Source organism: Eleutherodactylus coqui, chromosome 6 (assembly GCF_035609145.1).
Source record: "Eleutherodactylus coqui strain aEleCoq1 chromosome 6, aEleCoq1.hap1, whole genome shotgun sequence".
Classification (NCBI taxonomy): domain Eukaryota; kingdom Metazoa; phylum Chordata; class Amphibia; order Anura; family Eleutherodactylidae; genus Eleutherodactylus; species Eleutherodactylus coqui.
Window position 1 is genome coordinate 190,854,945 of NC_089842.1, and position 20,382 is coordinate 190,875,326.

Consider the following 20,382-nt stretch of genomic DNA (forward strand, 5'->3'; position numbering starts at 1 on the left):
AATTAAAAAAAAAGTACTTTAATCAGTTTTATCAGATCTTCAGACATTTTAGAAGATTTGCAAACAGATGCAGCAACCAACCTACCTGAGATTTGTCTCCTCCCAGTACATTTACCATAACTTCCATAACAGTTTCATGCATCCCTAGAACTCGCATCAAATTTGGATGCTGATAGAAGACTTTGTTGTTCATGATATCACTAAAAAGAATAGACGTGTTCACAATACATGACCAGACTCCTCACATGATTATGAAGACAGTGAAAGAAACATTTTGCTAATATGAATAGGAACATTATGAGAAAGCCTTTATATTGTTTACTAAAGTTAAAAACAAACAAACACTGCCTTACTTTTGTATGCAAATATTATTGATTAAAGTTGCAATCATAAGGTGGATATCCACACTTGATCATGATTTGCTTTTGCATTTATAATATAAAAATATAGCTTTTAGAGATGAGCGAGCACCAAAATGTTTGGGTGCTCGTTACTCGGGACGAAATTATCGCGATGCTCGAGGGTTCGTTTCGAGTAACGAACCCCATTGAAGTCAATGGGCGACCCGAGCATTTTTGTATATCGCCGATGCTCGCTAAGGTTTTCATTTGTGAAAATCGGGGCAATTCAAGAAAGTGATGGGAACGACACAGCAACGGATAGGGCAGGCAAGGGGCTACATATTGGGCTGCATCTGAAGTTCCCAGGTCCCACTATTAAGCCACAATAGCGGCAAGAGTGCCCCCCCCCCCGCACTGTTAGCATAAAGATCGTTCTCCTCTGCCACAGCAGTAACAGCTGTGGCAGAGAAGAACGATGTTAGCCCATTGAATTCAATGGAGCCGGCAATACAGCAGGTTCCACTGAAAGCAATGGGCTGCCGGCGTGCGCGGGATGAATTGTCGGGAAGGGCTTAAATATAGAAGCCCTTCCCTGCAATTCATCCAGAAATGTGTAAAAATAAAAAAAATATACTGTATATACCGGCGTATAAGGCGACGAGGCGTATAAGACGACCCCCCAACTGTCACCTTATACGCCGGGAATACAGCGGAGCAAAAAATAAAAATCATTACTCACTTCCCCCGGCGTTCTGCGGCGCTGCTGCAGGATGTCGCTCCCTCCTGGTCTCCGGCAGAGCATTGCTTTCTGGACGCAGGGCTTGAAATCCCCGCCTCCAGAAAACACATGTGCCTTCAGCCAATCACAGCCAATGACAATGATGTCATTGAATGGCTGTGATTGGCTGATGGCGTGTGTTAGCTAATCACAGTAGCTTTCTGGAGGCGGGGATTTCAAGCCCTGCGTCCAGAAAGCAATGCTCTGCCAGGGACCAGGAGGGAGCGACAGCCTGCAGCAGCGCCGCAGAACGCCAGGGGAGGTGAGTAATGATTTTTTTTTTTTTGACACTTTCTTTTTTTTGTATTACCGGCGTATAAGACGACCTCCGACTTCAGAGCAGATTTTTCGGGGTTCAAAAGTCGTCTTATACGCCAGTATATACGTTATATACTTACCTTGTCCCGGCAGACGGAGTTCAGCGCGGCCGGCCTACAGTGGGTGTGAAGGGGGTGTGAGTCAGACCTGCCCCCTGATTGGCTCAGTGCTGAGTCTGACTCACACCCCCTTCACACCCACTGCCGGCCACCGCGGCTGAACTCCGTCTGCCGGGACAAGGTAAGTATATATATATATATATATATATATATATATATATATATTTTTTATTTTTTTTTATTTTAACACATTTCTGGATGAATTGCAGGGAAGGGCTTATATATTTAAGCCCTTCCCGACAATTCATCCCGCGCACGCCGGCAGCCCATTGCTTTCAGTGGAACCTGCTGTATTGCTGGCTCCATTGAATTCAATGGGCAAACATCGTTCTTCTCTGCCACAGCTGTTACAGCTGTGGCACAGAAGAATGATTTGTCTTCTATATGTTCTCAATGGGGTCGGCGCTGCTGCCGCCGGCCCCATTGAGCGCATATAGAGAAGAGAACAGGAATCGCAGATAGGTGCGATCTGCGATTTCTATGGCCTAAGAAGGACCGTTGGGGTTCTTGAAGCCTAAAATAACTCCTAACGCTCTCCCTATAGCAGCTCCGGCATCAACAGCACTTTCCCTGAACTATGTCAGAATGCATCTGTGGCGAGCCGCGGGCGGGCAGATTTTAATACTCGGGTGACACCTGATCTCGCCAGCCACTCACTGCAGGGTGGTGGTATAGGGCTTGAACGTCGCAGGGGGAAGTTGTAATGCCTTCCCTGTCTTTCTATTGGCCAGAAAAGCGCGCCAACGTCTCAGAGATGAAAGTGAAAGTAACTCGAACATCGCGTGGTACTCGTCTCGAGTAACGAGCATCTCGAACACCCTAATACTCGAACGAGTATCAAGCTCGGACGAGTACGCTCGCTCATCTCTAATAGCTTTATATTAGTTGGAGCTCAATTTTTCAAACAAAGCACTCCAAATCTCCTGCATGGACTTGCAAGTTGATTTAAAACATAACATGGCGGATACACGCCCATGCCTGCCGCTGCCACTAGGGGGAGCACAGTAGCTTACTGTATACTCAGTACATTGGACTCTATAATAACTCAGCATGAAGCACAAGCTCCCCCTGGTGGCAGCTGCAGTGAGCCAGTATGTCATCTTTTACATCTATGTCTATGCAGGGGATTTGGAGCTATGTATCCGAAAAATGGTATTCCAACCTCCATAAAGATTTATTAAATTAATCAACACAGCATTTTTGACCTAGCAGTACTGTGATGATAAAGCATAGAGGAGGATTTTTATAATTGCAAGCACCTACCCCAAGCCATCAATCATGAGCATCTCCTCTTCTTTGCCCATTCTCACACTCAGTAGTGAGCGTATCTGTCCCAGAGAGGCCAGTAGGTTAATAGTATCTTCCACAGAGGCAGCACTGATTGTATAGGTCTTCCTCATGGCTCGCAACAGTTCTCCAATGCTGTCATACTGTCTTCGCAGGAGGCTGAACATTATACGCACGAGCTCTGGATCTTGAATGTGGTCCTCTTGAGCCCACCGCACCATAGTTTGTGAAATAAGCTCTTTAAGTGTGGCTGGAGGAAAATAAAGACAAAAGGAACCAAAATATTATAGGACTACTTGTCTGGTTTTCCTAGACTCCAGTACAAGAAATTTGCTAGGTCATTTGGTAGTACAACCCCATACTATGCCACTGCAAGGGATCGATAGAAGACCTGAAAGCTTGCTGTAACATCATGTATTTTTGTTGGCCATTAAAAGGTATCATGTCTACAGGATTACTTGGTTTCTTTCACTGAGAACAATCACACTGCAGATCTAAGCATATTGCCATTGAGTACATTAGGAAGCTAAAGCCAACCCATGTAAGAACTTTAATGGTGACAACACAGGCAAAACACTGTTCTTACCATTTGCCTCAGCTGCAGCTACCTGGCATCAGTTGAGAATGTTAGATCTGCTGGTCACTATTATCGTTCATCAAATTCTAGGTATAAGAAGCTGCACTCACCAAAGGATATTAAGTTCCTATTCAATCCAGAACCATAATGTAAGAAGTTCGGGTGTGGAGTGCATAAGTATGTAGGTAATGGCCATTTCGCACTGTAGCATTATTCACCAAACAGGTTACATTTACTGTTAACCAATATCCCCAAGTCTTTAATGTTTTATCAAGTCTTTTATTATTTACCATGGAAATGTAAAATGTATTTTTGAGATTACACATTTGTATCCAGATATTATGAATATATTTACTATACTACCAAAAGTAGACTCATCGTCCAAAAATAATCACGCACCTAGAAGGAGTTGTCAGAACCGTATGAAACTTTGTGTGATTGTAACATTGATATAAGAAAGTGACTATATGTCAGAGCAAAAGGATCATTTATTGTAGAAAACTGACCACTTGTAAGGAGGCTCTAGTACCCTGTTGTACTGCCTATAGCTTGGATACAAGATGTGATACGGGAGGTCATGGAAGCTCCAGTGCCCTGTTGTACAGCCTCTAGCTTGAATACAAGATGTGATACGGGGGCATGGAGGCTCTAGTACCCTATTGTACCATCTCTAGTTTGTATGCAAGATGTGATATGGGGGCATGGAGGCATACAGGCTCCATATGGTATCTTGCAGCATATCGGTTCATATTTGCTGTTACTGAGCCTCTAGATCAAGCAAACTCACAGGCTGTTGAAGTTGGTGTCCCAGATGGTCCCATACATTGGCGATAAAACTGGGAAACTGCAGGCCACACAAGTGTGACAATGTTGTGAAGGCTCCTGTGACATCCTTGCTGTGTGCAGACGAGCATTATTCTGCTAGAAAATGCCTCTTGGAAGCTGCCATGAGAGGAACACATGTCGCTGCAGGATGTCCTGAACATATTGCTGAGCGATCATTGTCACTCATACCACAACTAGGGGTGACAGACTGTCATATGCGATGCCCCCCCCCATACCATAACACCGGCAGTGGCGCCAGTATGGCACTCCACAAAAAAGGCAAGATTAAGGTGCTCACCCCAAACTGAACCTGGATTTGTCGCTGAAGACAACCCAGTTCAACTCCAGTCCAGACGATCCTCTCTACTGTTGGTCTGTAGAGAGCATCCTGAGCCTGGTCGCCTTGTGTGCCCTCACACATCTACTGGTCCCAACCCCTTCAAATAGTCTGGTCAGAACGGTCCAGGTGGTGGCAATTCATTGATATGACCATATAGCTTCTCGCGTTCCAATATTGCGCCCCTCTCAAACTCTGTCAACTGCATGAAATCTGTGTAATTCTATGTGTCGTAGTGGCATCTAGTGGCCAACAAGCTCTACACAAGTGAAAAAGAGGTCACTACACACTAGGAGCCTCTAAGAGCCTTTTTGTAGGACAAGGGTTAAACCGTTTTTAGGGCTTCAGGTGGCAAGACCCTTCATCTTATCACCCCACAACTCTCATCATTTACATATCTGCCTGAGATGGAACTGTATGCCGAGTTTTGCTGGGATACAAGATGTGATACGGCTGAGCATGGAGGCTCTAGTACCCTGTTGTATCGCCTCTAGCTTGGATGTAAGATGTGATACGGGCGGGCATGGAGGTTCTAGTACCCTGTTGTACTGCTTCTAGCTTGGATACGAGATGTGATATGTTCGAGCATGGAGGCTCTAGTACCCTATTGTACTGCCTCTAGCTTGGATACAAGATGAGATACAGGCAACATGGAGGCTCTAATACACTGTTGTACCGTCTCTAGCTTGGATACAAGATGTGATACGGGCAGGCATGGAGGCTCTAGTACCCTTCTGTACTGCCTCTAGCTTGGATACAAGATGTGATACTGGCGGGGATAGAGGCATACAGGTTCCGTATGGTATCCTGCAGCATATTGCTCCACATTTGCTGTAGCTGAGCCTCTAAATAGTGCAAACTCATAGGCTGAGGAAATTGGCACCCTATATGGTCATATATATGTTCTATTGGTGATAAATCTGGTGACCGGGCAGCCACGGAAGTGTGACAATGTTGTGGAGGCATTCTTGTGACACCCTTGCTGTGTCCTGCTGGAAAATGCCTCTTGGAAGCCGCCATGAGAGGAACACATGTAGCTGCAGGATGTCCAGATCATTTCACTGAGCTGTCATTGTCCCTCGTACCACTACTAGGGGTGACCGACTGTCGTGTGCGATGATCCCCCCCAGACCATCACACCAGCAGTGGGGTAGTATGCCGCTCCACAGAAAGGCAGGATTGAGCCGCTCACCCTGAGGTCTCCAGACACTGGATTTGTTGCTGAAGACTACCCTATTCCACTCCGTAGCAGTCCACTGCAAATGGAGGAGACATTGGCCGTGTGTCAAAGGCAGTACATGTAATGGGCACCATGAGACTAAATGTCCTTTAGACAGGTGTCTGGAAATGCTTCTGACAGACACATGGGGCCTGTAACAATGGTGTTGCCTGTCTCTAGATGGTGGGCAATAAAACAGTTGGATTTAGCTTCTTACATTCCAATAATGCGCCCCCCTCTCAAACTCTGTAAATTGGGCAAAATCTCTTTGCGTCATAGAGGAGTCTAGTGGTCAACAAGGTCTACACAAGGGGAAGTTTTGCAGCAAAACAACAACTTCTTCTAGGTGCTTGATTTTTTTTTTACAGAGTGTAATCCTGAGCAAGAATTATAGGTAGCATTAATTTCTATATGTTAATACGTAGTGGGGCACCTCTGGCCCTAATAACATCAGATACTCTCCATGGCATACTTTCTACTAGTATCTGATACACTTCAGCTGGTATATCCATCCATTCATCCCGCAAATGTCTAGCAGGTTCTCTCAAAGAAGCTGTACACTGTTCATATTTCCTGACCCAATACTCCAGTTCATCCCAAAGTTATTCCGTAGAGTTCAGGTCCAGACTCTGTGCAGACCAGTCCAATCGTGGAATATCCATATCCTCAAACCAATATTGTAGTAAAACGGTGTCAGATATAGCCAGTAGAGGTCTCTATAACAGTGTTTTGACAGGGAAAGGGTGCATTAAGTTGTTAAATGGGCAGCACCTGACAAGGTTTGGTAAAACGGAGGTGATTCTCTCAGCATTTAACTTATGAGCTCCTGAGACTGGGTGGAAGAGACATCTCTGTGCTGCAGCCCAAGAGTGGGTAAATGTTGTAGAATGGGTTATGGCATTAGGCCTAATAGAGAGGTTAAAGTTGATGTATAGCGAGTGATAAGATGGTCAGGAGTAATTTTTGTGTACCAGTTAATGTAAAGTGTGAAGCACTGTGATGGAAATAAAACAGGCAGGTGTAATGTATGTTCCTGAGAGTGGTACCAAACATCTTGAGTGAAGAAGATGGTGGTCCCAGGATGTGACTAATCCCCTAATGTCACACTGTAGTGGAGGATATGGTGACAGAAAATGGCACACAAAGTTACTATGATATTCAGAGGAGTGTGGACTATGAGGATTTCCACAGAGAAGTTGCTGTGATTGCAGTAACAGCCCTCCTCATTAAAGACAAAACTTCAAAAGGAGAAAAGTGATAGGAACAGACACTGCATATTGTCACCATAGGTGTCATGGAGGACTATGTAAACTGTCGAGAGGCTGTGTGCATGCAGCTATAGAGGTCTTGAGATCTAAATAAGAGAACTAACGGAATTTACCAGTGAAAATTGACTTGTGTGTTGTTGAATGTTCAGTGGCCAGGAAATGTTTGCTATGTCCATCCCAGCCAAGAAACCCACTGATGACCATGATGAGTGTTGAAGCAGAGGTCGAAAGTTTGTTCCCGTTTGGAGGACCAAGGAGTCAAGTGTGGTTGCTACAGGAGACAACCACAAGTAGCCATATTGAGGTTGTCTACAGATGGACTATTGCATGTACGGGTGTTCAGAGGCAAAGTGTCCAGTCAAACCCCATTGGGGTGTGATGGAGTCCAGAAAGCCAAGAGCGTAACAATGAACTATTACAGTTACCTAGGGTGACCAATATTAATGGCAGGTAGCTGTCGCCAGTAAGCAGAGAAACTGCTGCTGAAGGTGCAATGGTGCATACAGATGTGCACCTGATTGCCAGGCCTTTAGGAGAGAAGGAAAAAGTCCCTGAGCAGATCATGGGTAGAGTCGTACTGTCTGCTGGTCTGAACGGTGACCAAAGGAGTTCATCAGTTTGTCCAGAGAAGCTGCTACATCAGTAGAAGAGTCCAAGGAATAGTGAGGCCATTCTAAAGACTGATGGACTCAATATTGCCAATGTGTTGTATTCAATAAGTATATCGTGAAAATGGCAGGCAATGTATATACAGTGATAATAGTGCAAAGTCATGTGATGTGTATTATGTAGAGATGAGCGAGCACCAAAATGCTCGGGGGCTCGTTACTCGAGACGAAATTTTCGCAATGCTCGAGGGTTCGTTTCAAGTAACGAACCCCATTGAAGTCAATGGGCGACTCGAGCATTTTTGTATATCGCCGATGCTCGCTAAGGTTTCCATTTGTGAAAATCTGGGCAATTCAAGAAAGTGATGGGAACGACACAGCAACGGATAGGGCAGGCGAGGGGCTACATGTTGGGCTGCATCTCAAGTTCACAGGTCCCACTATTAAGCCACAATAGCGGCAAGAGTGCCCCCCCCCCTCCCAACAATTTTTACTTCTGAAAAACCCTCATTAGCAATGCATACCTTAAAGGGGTTGTCCCGCGCCGAAACGTTTTTTTTTTTTTTTAACCCCCCCCCCCCCCCGTTCGGCGCGAGACAACCCCGATGCAGGGGTTAAAAAAACAAACCAGAGAGTGCTTACCTGAATCCCGGCGGTCCGGCGTCTTCATACTCACCTGCTGAAGATGGCCGCCGGGGTCTGCTCCCTCCGTGGACCGCAGCTCTTCTGTGCGGTCCATTGCCGATTCCAGCCTCCTGATTGGCTGGAATCGGCACGTGACGGGGCGGAGCTACACGGAGGCGGCATTCTGCACGAGCGGCCCCATTGAAGACAGCAGAAGACCCGGACTGCGCAAGCGCGGCTAATTTGGCCATTAGAGGCCGAAAATTAGTCGGCACCATGGAGATGAGGACGCCAGCAACGGAGCAGGTAAGTGAAAAACTTTTGATAACTTCTGTATGGCTCATAATTAATGCACAATGTACATTACAAAGTGCATTAATATGGCCATACAGAAGTGTATAGACCCACTTGCTGCCGCGGGACAACCCCTTTAACTGAGCACCACACTACCTCCAACAAAGCACAATCACTGCCTGCATGACACTCCGCTGCCACTTCTCCTGGGTTACATGCTGCCCAACCCCCCCCCCCCCCGCACGACCCAGTGTCCACAGCGCACACCAAAGTGTCCCTGCGCAGCCTTCAGCTGCCCTCATGCCACACCACCCTCATGTCTATTTATAAACGCGTCTGCCATGAGGAGGAACCGCAGGCACACACTGCAGAGGGTTGGCACGGCCAGGCAGCGACCCTCTTTAAAAGGGGCGGGGCGATAGCCCATAATACTGTACAGAAGCAATGAGAAATCCAATCCTGTGCCACCTCCATCAGGAGCTGCACACGTGGGCATAGCAATGGGGAACCCATGTGCCACACACTATTCATTCTGTCAAGGTGTCTGCATGCCCCAGTCAGACCGGGGTTTTTTATAAATAGTCACAGGCAGGTACAACTCCGCAAAGGGAATTCCGTGTGCACCCACAGCATGGGTGGCTCTCAGGAACCCACCGGCTGTACATAAATCCCATTGCATTGCTCATCACAGCTGAAGTAACGTCAGGTTTAATGCAGGTGATCTGCGGCCCACACTGCATTCCCCAGTCAGACTGGGGTTCTTTAGAAGTGGACACATGCAGTTACAACTCCGTGTGGACCGACAGCATGGGTGGGTCCCAGGAAGCCACCGGCGGTACATAAATATATCCCATTGCATTGCCCATCACAGCTGAGGTAACGTCAGGTTTAATGCAGGTGGTCTTCGGCCCACACTGCATGCCCCAGTCAGACTGGGGTTCTTTAGAAGTGGACACATGCAGTTACAACTCCGTGTGGACCGACAGCATGGGTGGCTCCCTGGAACCCACCGGCGGTACATAAATATATCCCATTGCAGTGCCCAGCACAGCTGAGATAACGTCAGCTTTAATGCAGGTGGGCTAAAAATTACTAGGATTACAATGTAGGTGAAGGCCCAAAAAAATTGGTGTACTAACAGTACAAATGTACTTCAGAAAAATTGCCCATGCCCAACCAAGAGGACAGGTGAAACCCATTAATCGCTTTGGTTAATGTGGCTTAATTTGTAACTAGGCCTGTAGGCGGCCCAGTTAAAATAAAAATTGGTTCAGGTGCAAGTTTCAACGCTTTATTGAATTGAGAATTGAAACGTATAAACATTGTTTACAAAAGTTATATGACTGAGCCTTGTGGGCCTCAGAAAAATTGCCCGTTCGGCGTGATTACGTGAGGTTTCAGGAGGAGGAGGATGAATATAATACACAGATTGATGAAGCTAAAAGGTCCCCGTTTTTTATGGTGATAGAGAATGATGCTTCCATCCGCGGGTGCAGCCTACGTATTGTTTAGGTACCGCTGCTGTCCGCTGGTGGAGAAGAGAAGTCTGGGGAAATCCAGGCTTTGTTCATCTTTATGATTGTAAGCCTGTCGGCACTGTCGGTTGACAGGCGGGTACGCTTATCTGTGATTATTCCCCCAGCCACACTCAACACCCTCCTGCTAGCCACAGGACAAGCAAGCACCTCCAGGTCATACAGCGCGAGTTCAGGCCACATGTCCAGCTTCGACACCCAGTAGTTGTAGGGGGTAGAGGCGTCACGGAGGACGGTCGTGCGATCGGCTACGTACTCCCTCACCATCCTTTTACACTGCTCCCGCCGACTCAGCCGTGACTGGGGAGCGGTGACACAGTCTTGCTGGGGAGCCAGAAAGCTGTCAAAGGCCTTGGACAGTGTTCCCCTGCCTGTGCTGTACATGCTGCCTGATCTCCGCGCCTCCCCTGCTACCTGGCCCTCGGAACTGCGCCTTCGGCCACTAGCGCTGTCGGATAGGAATTTTACCATCAGTTTGTCCGCCAGGGTCCTGTGGTATAGCATCACTCTCAAACCCCTTTCCTCTTCGGGTATGAGAGTGGAAAGGTTCTCCTTATACCGTGGGTCGAGCAGTGTGTACACCCAGTAATACGTAGTGGCCAGAATGTGTGTAACGCGAGGGTCACGCGAAAGGCATCCTAACATGTAGTCAGCCATGTGTGCCAGGGTACCTGTACGCAACACATGGCTGTCCTCACTAGGAAGATCACTTTCAGGATCCTCCTCCTCCTCCTCAGGCCATACACGCTGAAAGGATGACAGGCAAGCAGCATGGGTACCCTCAGCAGTGGGCCAAGCTGTCTCTTCCCCCTCCTCCTCATGCTCCTCCACCTCCTCCTTCTCTATGCGCTGAGATATAGACAGGAGGGTGCTCTGACTATCCAGCGACATACTGTCTTCCCCCGCCTCCGTTTCTGATTCCAAAGCATCTGCCTATATGCTTTGCAGGGAACTTCTCAAGAGGCATAGCAGAGGAATGGTGACGCTAATGATTGCAGCATCGCCGCTCACCATCTGGGTAGACTCCTCAAAGTTTCCAAGGACCTGGCAGATGTCTGCCAACCAGGCCCACTCTTCTGTAAAGAATTGAGGAGGCTGACTCCCACTGCGCCGCCCATGTTGGAGTTGGTATTCCACTATAGCTCTATGCTGCTCATAGAGCCTGGCCAACATGTGGAGCGTAGAGTTCCACCGTGTGGGCACGTCGCACAGCAGTCGGTGCACTGGCAGATTAAACCGATGTTGCAGGGTGCGCAGGGTGGCAGCGTCCGTGTTGGACTTGTGGAAATGTGCGCTGAGACAGCGCACCTTTCCGAGCAGGTATGACAAGCATGGGTAGCTTTTCAGACAGCGCTGAACCACCAAATTAAAGACGTGGGCCAGGCATGGCACGTGCGTGAGGCTGCCGAGCTGCAGAGCCACCACCAGGTTATGGCCGTTTTCATACACGACCATGCCAGGTTGGAGGCTCAGCGGCGAAAGCCAGCGGTCGGTCTGCTCTGTCAGACCCTGCAGCAGTTCGTGGACCGTGTGCCTCTTCTCTCCTAAGCTGAGTAGTTTCAGCATGGCCTGCTGACGCTTGGCCACCGCTGTGCTGCCACGCCGCGCGACACTGACTGCTGGCGACGTGCTGCTGCTGACACATCTAGATTGCGAGACAGAGGTTGCGTAGGAGGAGGAGGAGGAGGGTGGTTTAGTGGAGGAAGCATACACCGCCGCAGATACCACCACCGAGCTGGGGCCCGCAATTCTGGGGGTGGGTAGGACGTGAGCGGTCCCAGGCTCTGACTCGGTCCCAGCCTCCACTAAATTCACCCAATGTGCCGTCAGGGAGATATAGTGGCCCTGCCCGCCTGTGCTTGTCCACGTGTCCGTTGTTAAGTGGACCTTGGCAGTAACCGCGTTGGTGAGGGCGCATACAATGTTGCGGGAGACGTGGTCCTGCAGGGCTGGGACGGCACATCGGGAAAAGTAGTGGCGACTGGGAACCGAATAGCGCGGGGCCGCCGCCGCCATCATGTTTTTGAAAGCCTCCGTTTCCACAAGCCTATACGGCAGCATCTCCAGGCTGATCAATTTGGCTATGTGCACGTTTAACACTTGAGTGTGCGGGTGCGTGGCAGCATACTTGCGCTCAACCACTTGCGCTAGCGACGGCTGGACGGTGCGCTGAGAGACGTTGGTGGATGGGGCCAAGGACAGCGGAGGTGAGGGTGTGGGTGCAGGCTGGGAGACGGTCGTGTCTGTGTCTTGAGAGGGGGGTTGGATCTCAGTTGCAGGTTGGGGCACAGGGGGAGAGGCAGTGGTGCAAACCGGAGGTGGTGAACGGCCTTCGTCCCACCTTGTGGGGTGCTTGGCCATCATATGCCTGCGCATGCTGGTGGTGGTGAGGCTGGTGGTGGTGGCTCCCCGGCTGATCTTGGCGCGACAAAGGTTGCACACCACTGTTCGTCGGTCGTCTGCACTTTCAGTGAAAAACTGCCAGACCTTTGAGCACCTCGGCCTCTTCAGGGTGGCATGGCGCGAGGGGGCACTTTGGGAAACAGTTGGTGGATTATTCAGTCTGGCCCTGCCTCTACCCCTGGCCACCGCACTGCCTCTTCCAACCTGCCCTGCTGCTGCACTTGCCTCCCCCTCTGAAGACCTGTCCTCAGTAGGCTTAGCAAACCAGGTGGGGTCAGTCACCTCATCGTCCTGCTGCTCTTCCTCCGAATCCTCTGTGCGCTCCTCCCTCGGACTTACTGCAATTACTACTACCTGAGTGATAGATAACTGTGTCTCATCGTCGTCGTCCTCCTCACCCACTGAAAGCTCTTGAGACAGTTGCCGGAAGTCCCCAGCCTCATCCCCCGGACCCCGGGAAATTTCCAAAGGTTGGGCATCGGTCACGACAAACTCCTCCGGTGCGATAGGAACCATTGCTGCCCATTCTGGGCAGGGGCCCGAGAACAGTTCCTGGGAGTCTGCCTGCTCCTCAGAATGTGTCATTGTAATGGAGTGAGGAGGCTGGGAGGAAGGAGGAGCAGCAGCCAGAGGATTCAGAGTTGCAGCAGTGGACGGCGCAGAACTCTGGGTGGTCGATAGATTGCTGGATGCACTTTCTGCCATCCACGACAGGACCTGCTCACACTGCTCATTTTCTAATAAAGGTCTACCGCGTGGACCCATTAATTGTGAGATTAATCTTGGGACGCCAGAAACGTGCCTCTCTCCTAATCCCGCAGCAGTCAGCTGCGATACACCTGGATCAGGAGCTCGGCCTGTGTCCACACCCTGACTTGGGCCTCCGCGTCCTCGCCCGCGTCCACGTCCTCTAGGCCTACCCCTACCCCTCAGCATGGTGTATTACCAGTAGTGCAGAAACAGAACGCTGTAATTAAATGTGACGCTTATTGGCCTGTGGTTGGAGGCTGACTTTGCTTACGGAACGCACAGCAGAGCCAGGAAAGAATTTTGCGCAAGCCTGTAGTGAGACGTAGGTGCGTATGACTGAGCTAGTGGAATTCACAGCGCAGAAGCAGTCAAGTGTCCAAAGGCCACTAGTAGGCCTTAAGTATTTTGCTTCTATTTTTTTAAAGGCTGAGCTGAGACAGCAGACAGATACTGTAGGCAGCGTATATATGTATACTGTTTCCCTCTGGACGGGATGACGGCGGTGATGTAACGGGCAACGCAGAGCCAGGAAGGAATTTTGCGCAAGCCTGCTGTAACAGTTAGCTGCGTATTAATTAGGAATACTACCCCCAGCAGAGACGCAGTACACTCAAGACGGTCACAGGCAGCCCAAAGATAGTATTTTTCCCAAATTTTTTTGAAAAAGCCCACTGCCTATATAGACAGTATATCTCTTTCACCTTTCCCACTGTCCCTGCCTCACCACTACTGGCCCTATACTATGTAAAATTACTGCAGACTGTTTCCCTCTGGACGGGATGACGGCGGTGATGTAACGGGCAACGCAGAGCCAGGAAACACTTTTGCGCAAGCCTGCTGTAACACTTAGCTGCGTATTAATTAGGACTACTACCCCCAGCAGACACGCAGTACACTGAGGACGGTCACAGGCAGCCCAAATATTTTTTTTTCCCAAATTTGTTTGAAAAAGCCCACTGCCTATATAGACACTATATCTCTTTCACCTTTCCCACTGTCCCTGCCTCACCACTACTGGCCCTATACTATGTACAATGACTGCAGACTGAGGATGCAATGCTCTGCATGGCCGATATAGAAAAAAAAAAAGTGCAACACTGCTCACAGCAGCCTTAACAGTACTGCACACGGTCAGATGTGGCCCTAAGAAGGACCGTTGGGGTTCTTGAAGCCTAAAATAACTCCTAACACTCTCCCTATAGCAGCTCCAGCATCAGCAGCACTTTCCCTGATCTATGTCAGAATGCATCTGTGGCGAGCCGCGGGAGGGGCCGATTTAAATACTCGGGTGACACCTGATCTCGCCAGCCACTCACTGCAGGGGGGTGGTATAGGGCTTGAACGTCGCAGGGGGAAGTTGTAATGCCTTCCCTGTCTTTCTATTGGCCAGAAAAGCGCGCTAACGTCTCAGAGATGAAAGTGAAAGTAACTCGAACATCGCGTGGTACTCATCACGAGTAACGAGCATCTCGAACACGCTAATACTCGAACAAGTACGTTCGCTCATCTCTAGTATTATGTCATGTGATTTGTGAAAACAACGATCCCCACTGTAAACCCATACATGCCACGATCAATGTTGAAGTTACAGTTGTAAAGTGTGTTTTTCCGAGAGTGGTGCCAACCATCTTGAGTGAAGATGATGGTGGTTCCAAGAAGTGACTAATTTCCTATTCTCACAATTTAGCATTGTAGACTGCCTAAAGTTATGATAGATTTGCAGTGGTCTGAAGTCTATATATCTGGCTCCTCAGATAATTGTCATACACATCATGTCTTCAGTGTGGATGCACTGTGCAAAGTGTCTTGTCTTCTTTTATGTGTATTGCAGAGCTGCAGCATGTAATAGGTGAATGTCTGCAAGTGGCTGGCATATGTCTGGAAAATGTAACAAGTTTGTCTAGTCATGTGATGATTGTATGAATATAAATATGAGTGATTGATAGTTAGGTGTAGTCTTCTGTCCATGGTCTTCTATCTGCTTCAACGGTTGTGAGAGGAGAGAGAGTGCTGGCCACATGGTGGTACCTTCACTCCTCATGTGGTGAAAGGATGGAAGCAGAAAAGAGGAATCCTGAGGTCCCCAATTCCAGGAACAACCTGTGAGGAGTGAGAGAGAGGAGAAAGAGTCCACCGTGCAGCAATTTATCTTCCAAGTCTCAAGTGAGTGTCTCCGGAGTGTTGTGTCCCCCTCCGGTATTGTTCTGCATCCCGGAGTGTTCGTGTCCAGGAGCGGAGTCATACAGAAAGCAACTGTAGGCCCGATTTCATCCTGTGTCCATCTTCCCTGACCATCTGTTAAAGTTGTCTTTACCTGCATGAGCGAGTAAGCTGTATTCTGCAAAGCCTGAAGTAAAGTTTTCCAGTCACTGTTCGTTCCCAGTGAGTGAGTTTTCAACGTTAACCGCGTGTGGACTTTATTATTTCTAATAATAAAGAATCAACGGTGTGAAGGAACGGTGACGTCACGAGTGGCAATTTCTTCAGTCCACTACACACCTATACAGGTAACCGCTGTCCTAGCATTGCCTGGAAGAGGCCTATCAGTACCTTGGCCGAGGTTACATGCATCCCTCCAGGGAGGAGTCTGGTAGAGCCACCGTGACAGGTGCCATCTCTACCCCCACCAGCTCCTCAGGATAGGCCTTGCGTCTTGGTCGGTATGGGACGTCACAGATGACTTCCAGTAAAATATTCTAAGCTGCTTTAAAATAAAGACCAATCCCATATGTAGTAATGAACATGCTCTACTACCACGATTTAGCTCTCTATTCCTAAACAGTTAACATATGATATATAAATGATGTAGTGGAGTATATATTGTAGACTTTGCTGACTGACACTAGGTGTCACCATTAGCCTTTTCACAATGGTAGGTAAATGGCGTTTTGAATTGATGTGTCTGCAGGAGAAATAGTCAAAATATATAGCAAGTGCTCATCCAGAAGAAGGTAACCGGTGAAGCACCATTATGTATACAGCTGCAGATCTCATATAAATACTAGAGAGTATGAACATTTCTTATGTTTGTTGAAACAGTTTATAGATGATAAAAAAGTTATACTATGCTAATCTCTCCCACATATTATAGAAGAGATAGCCAGCAATGATGATTCCTTCTACCCGATCAGCTGTCAAGCAAAGGGATAATATTACGGTGCATATCTGGTAATCACTGCAGGTGACAAAGTTCAAGCAGAGTTGTCTGGTTGGAAAGGGTGTTTGGATGGTAGACAACTTCTCCATATGTTCATCAAGCTAAAAATTTATTATGATGCTAGTAAGAATTTACGACTACCTACAAAAACTGCAGGAGTATCGCTATCCGGTAGCATTTTGCTTGCACCAGCACAAACCCTTCAGTAAAAAAATGACTATGAGCATTTGAATTATGTGGCGAAACATGTATGTGGCGTGCCCATGAAATCCAAGCCATCTCAGTGTACCAATGCATCAGGGGTACTGACAGGTGGTACCGTCCTCACCTCAGCTATAAACAAGCAGTTATTTTTTCACACTAAATGTCTAACGTTATTGAAATCTGACTCTGACCGCACTTAAAATTAGTTCTGGTAGCTGACTCCTGATCATGATCTGGGAAGGTCTGCTTTAGGGAAGGCTTTCTGACACTCTAATAAGATCCTATCGTTTTAATTTTCGTTTACCATCAGATATTAGCAGAGATTGTAAAGGATTAACTTCCTGCATCAGATGTCTTCTAAACCAGCCGAATCCAGGGACATGGTGTCAATAATCTCCGGCATTAGGAGGTGCTATGCTAAGGGGCTTAATGTACTATCAACACCTTTCAGCTCATTAACTCATTCTAGTTACAATGTAATATGCTAGTAAACTTGCCAGATTTTTAGCACTTGCTTTTTGGGGTGAAAGGCATCCTTTCCAATATTAATGCTGCAATGCTTTTGCATCAACTACAACTTACTAGGAGATTTCTCCTCTTCCTCTGCTGGATCCTGTTCTTCTGTCTTTGGACGCCCTTTGATTTTATATACTAGTGATCGAAGACGATTGGTCCATGATGTGTCTTCCGCCTCTTCTTCTTCGTCTTCAAGTGGAATGCCTTTATTTTAAAAAAAAGAAAAAAGTTAAATATTATACTGAATTGGTTTTACAATATGCTCGCTGGCATATGCCACCATTTACTGACTGGCTGGTGTTCAATTGCTAGGAGACTCGCCAATCCTTAGGGCTCACTCACACGGTCTTACTTTACCCATGTATTCCGTTTCCCAGAAAGTAAGACCCACCCAGAAAATAAGCCTTCGCATGATTTTTCAGGATTTATGAGGATGCTTGAATGATAAGCCCTACTCCAACAATAAGCCCTATTACAGGTAATAAAAAAAAGTCAATTTAAATAGTGTCCAGACAGCTATACATGGAAAAAAAAAAAAAATCTTTTGGAGCCTAAATTAATATAAGACCCTGTCATATTTTCAGGGGAACATATTTTTTCATGCAGTGCTACAAGAAGCAAATTCACCATAGTTTTCCACATTTCTTCTTCTGCTTTACCGTGCAGTAAAAATAACTAGTTGAATATATTCTAGGAAATGGCACAAATACACAAGTACCAAACCAATAGTGTTCTTTTACGGTAAGTTTTAGTACTTTTGCACAATATAAATATGCTTCATGGAAAAAAAGTAATTTTTGTGTCGTCGCATCCCAAAGCCTATAACTTTTCTAATTTTCTGCTCATGTAGTCGTACAATACTTTGTTTTTGTGGGAAAGATTGTAAATCTTCTTGATCCCATTTTGAGGTACATGTCATTTGTTAATTTATTCATTTTTTTGATTGAACTTTATTCAACTTAATTTTACTTATTTTTGCTGGTCTCCAGGGGGCAGTGTATCATGATGACAGATGGCACGATTTTCTTATATTAAATTGATTCTGTATGAAGTCGGAGGCTTACTAAAGCACAGTGTAACCCCATAGAAACATTTGGATGATATATTATGGCTCTGAACAAAGAGCTGTATTATTGCCGTGTGCGTGAGGTCTTAATCTAGTATATTGATAGGGTCAGCAAAATCATTGCAATATAACAACATCCAGATGTACTGTAATCCAAAAATAGTAGTTGTGTGCCAAGGACAGGTTTCCTCAGCGCCCAGTGCCATTCTTTCATAATGCTTGGTGTTGCTGGCGCACAGTACTAGGCCTGGAAGCCATGCTGGGTTGTGATACCACCGCCTGATGCCTTCTATGTGCCACAGGTGGCATGATGATGTCATTACGTTGCCTGCGTCGTTCCACAGGATGTCAGCTGAAAAGGGCTAGAAAGCGCAGCGGGACCATGAGAGGGAGGTGAGTGAGTCTATTGTACTATGGAGAATTATGACTGTAGGGTACTGTATGGCTACAAGTTGACATCATGGCTGTATATTACTACGTGAGGACTGTGTGGCTATAAGGGGAGCTTATGGTTATATGTTCCTACAGAGAACAGGACGGCTAAACGGGGACATTATGGCTATAGGTTCCTACAGGGGGACAGTATAGCTATATATTACTATAGGGTAGCAGTAGCACAGGGTGACATTATTGCTGCAGGAGAATTATTGCCATGTATTACTATAGGGTAATGGCTATATGGCTATACGTTATTACAGGGGGCGATATGATTACATTACTACAGGAGGACATTATGACTTTCTATTATCAGAGGGGTACAATATGGCTACATATTTCTACAGGGGGATAGTAGGATTAAGTATTCCTACAGAAGGGGGCAGTATGGCTATATATAATTATAGAGGGAGGTATATCTATATATTACTATAGGGGGACAAAATGTCCATTTATTACTGCAGGGGGAGAATATAGTTATATATTACTACAGGGGTCAGTATGGCTACATATTACTACAAGGGGTGGGATGGCTATATATTACTACAAGGGGGCAGTATGGCTGCTTATTTACTACAGGAGGATAGTACAGCTTGTTATTTATTACTCGGGGTTGTGTTACTTGTACTGATACATAGTATATTGGGCAAACCATGCGTGGCAGTATTAAATGTTTATCTTATGGATATGAAAAACCAAAGAGCCAAAGACATCTGTGTGGCAACCTCTGAAGAGACAAGTTGTGTCTGAGAGAAGCTATCATGTCAATCTGGACTGGATGAAGAAGAAAACCACAACACTAATTAAAGATCACTTCATGATGAGTCACAATGTCACTATTTATTCTGCCACTGGCTGCCTCTAATAAGTCATGTAGTCCCTGTTTGGTCTGTAGAGTGATAATGGGTAGTAGCATTCTTGCTTGTGTTCTGCCAATTACCTTCATACAGATTGTACCACGAAGTCAAACTTAAATAGCAGGGGTTGACTTGACTATACAATTTTTTCCTTTATTGTGCTTAGTTCTGCTGCTATATTTATATACTGAGCTTGTTTCTGGTGCTGTATTTATGTACTGAGCTTGGTTCTGTACTTATATTATAATGTTGGTTTTGGTGCTGTATTTATGTAATGAACTGTTCTAATGTTATTGATTACAATATTACATATATTAGGAGTATTGCAATTGTTTTATTTGACTATTGGCTTGGCTTCGTGAAGCACCTTACCTGTGCTCTTTCATTTCCTGAAAAGTTGGAAGGTATAGTTTTACCTAAAGAAACTAAGCAGTCAAAACTTAAGTGGCACGTGGTTGCAATTTTTACCGCATCTTAGCAACGCAATTATCTGGTTGGTTCATTTGTCATCAATCTATAAGGATGTTTGTGATTAAACATTTCAGTTTTATGACATTAACTTTAATGTCTAGTGCTTGTTGTATATTGCTGACCCAGGAACCAAATAGTTTTAAACCTGGAGCCAAGTTTAAAGAAAGCTGTGAATTATTCATAACCGCTAGGGAGCCAAATGTGACTCCTGTGGAAACAATACTATATATCATCACAGTATTTATATTTACCACAGTGTATTAGAAGATCCTCATGGAACTCATACAGTTCATCCCGTATTTCTTCAGGACAAGGACTGTCTTCTTGTTGTTGGAAATTCAGAAGCATGTTTATCTTTAAATGGAAAAACTAAATATGTAGTCAATTTATCTA

General features: G+C 46.5%; 1 protein-coding gene across 1 annotated transcript in view; it reads right to left on the reverse strand.

The window, feature by feature from the left end:
• Window positions 1-20,382, reverse strand: part of RYR3 (ryanodine receptor 3) — a 680,585-nt gene that overhangs the window by 407,385 nt on the left and 252,818 nt on the right. The window contains exons 37-40 of the mRNA XM_066572425.1: window positions 20,241-20,343; window positions 17,227-17,364; window positions 2,820-3,093; window positions 86-200 (exon numbers count right to left, since the gene is read on the reverse strand). Coding sequence (XP_066428522.1) covers window positions 86-200; window positions 2,820-3,093; window positions 17,227-17,364; window positions 20,241-20,343 — 630 coding nt within the window. The remainder of the gene's footprint in view (window positions 1-85; window positions 201-2,819; window positions 3,094-17,226; window positions 17,365-20,240; window positions 20,344-20,382) is intronic.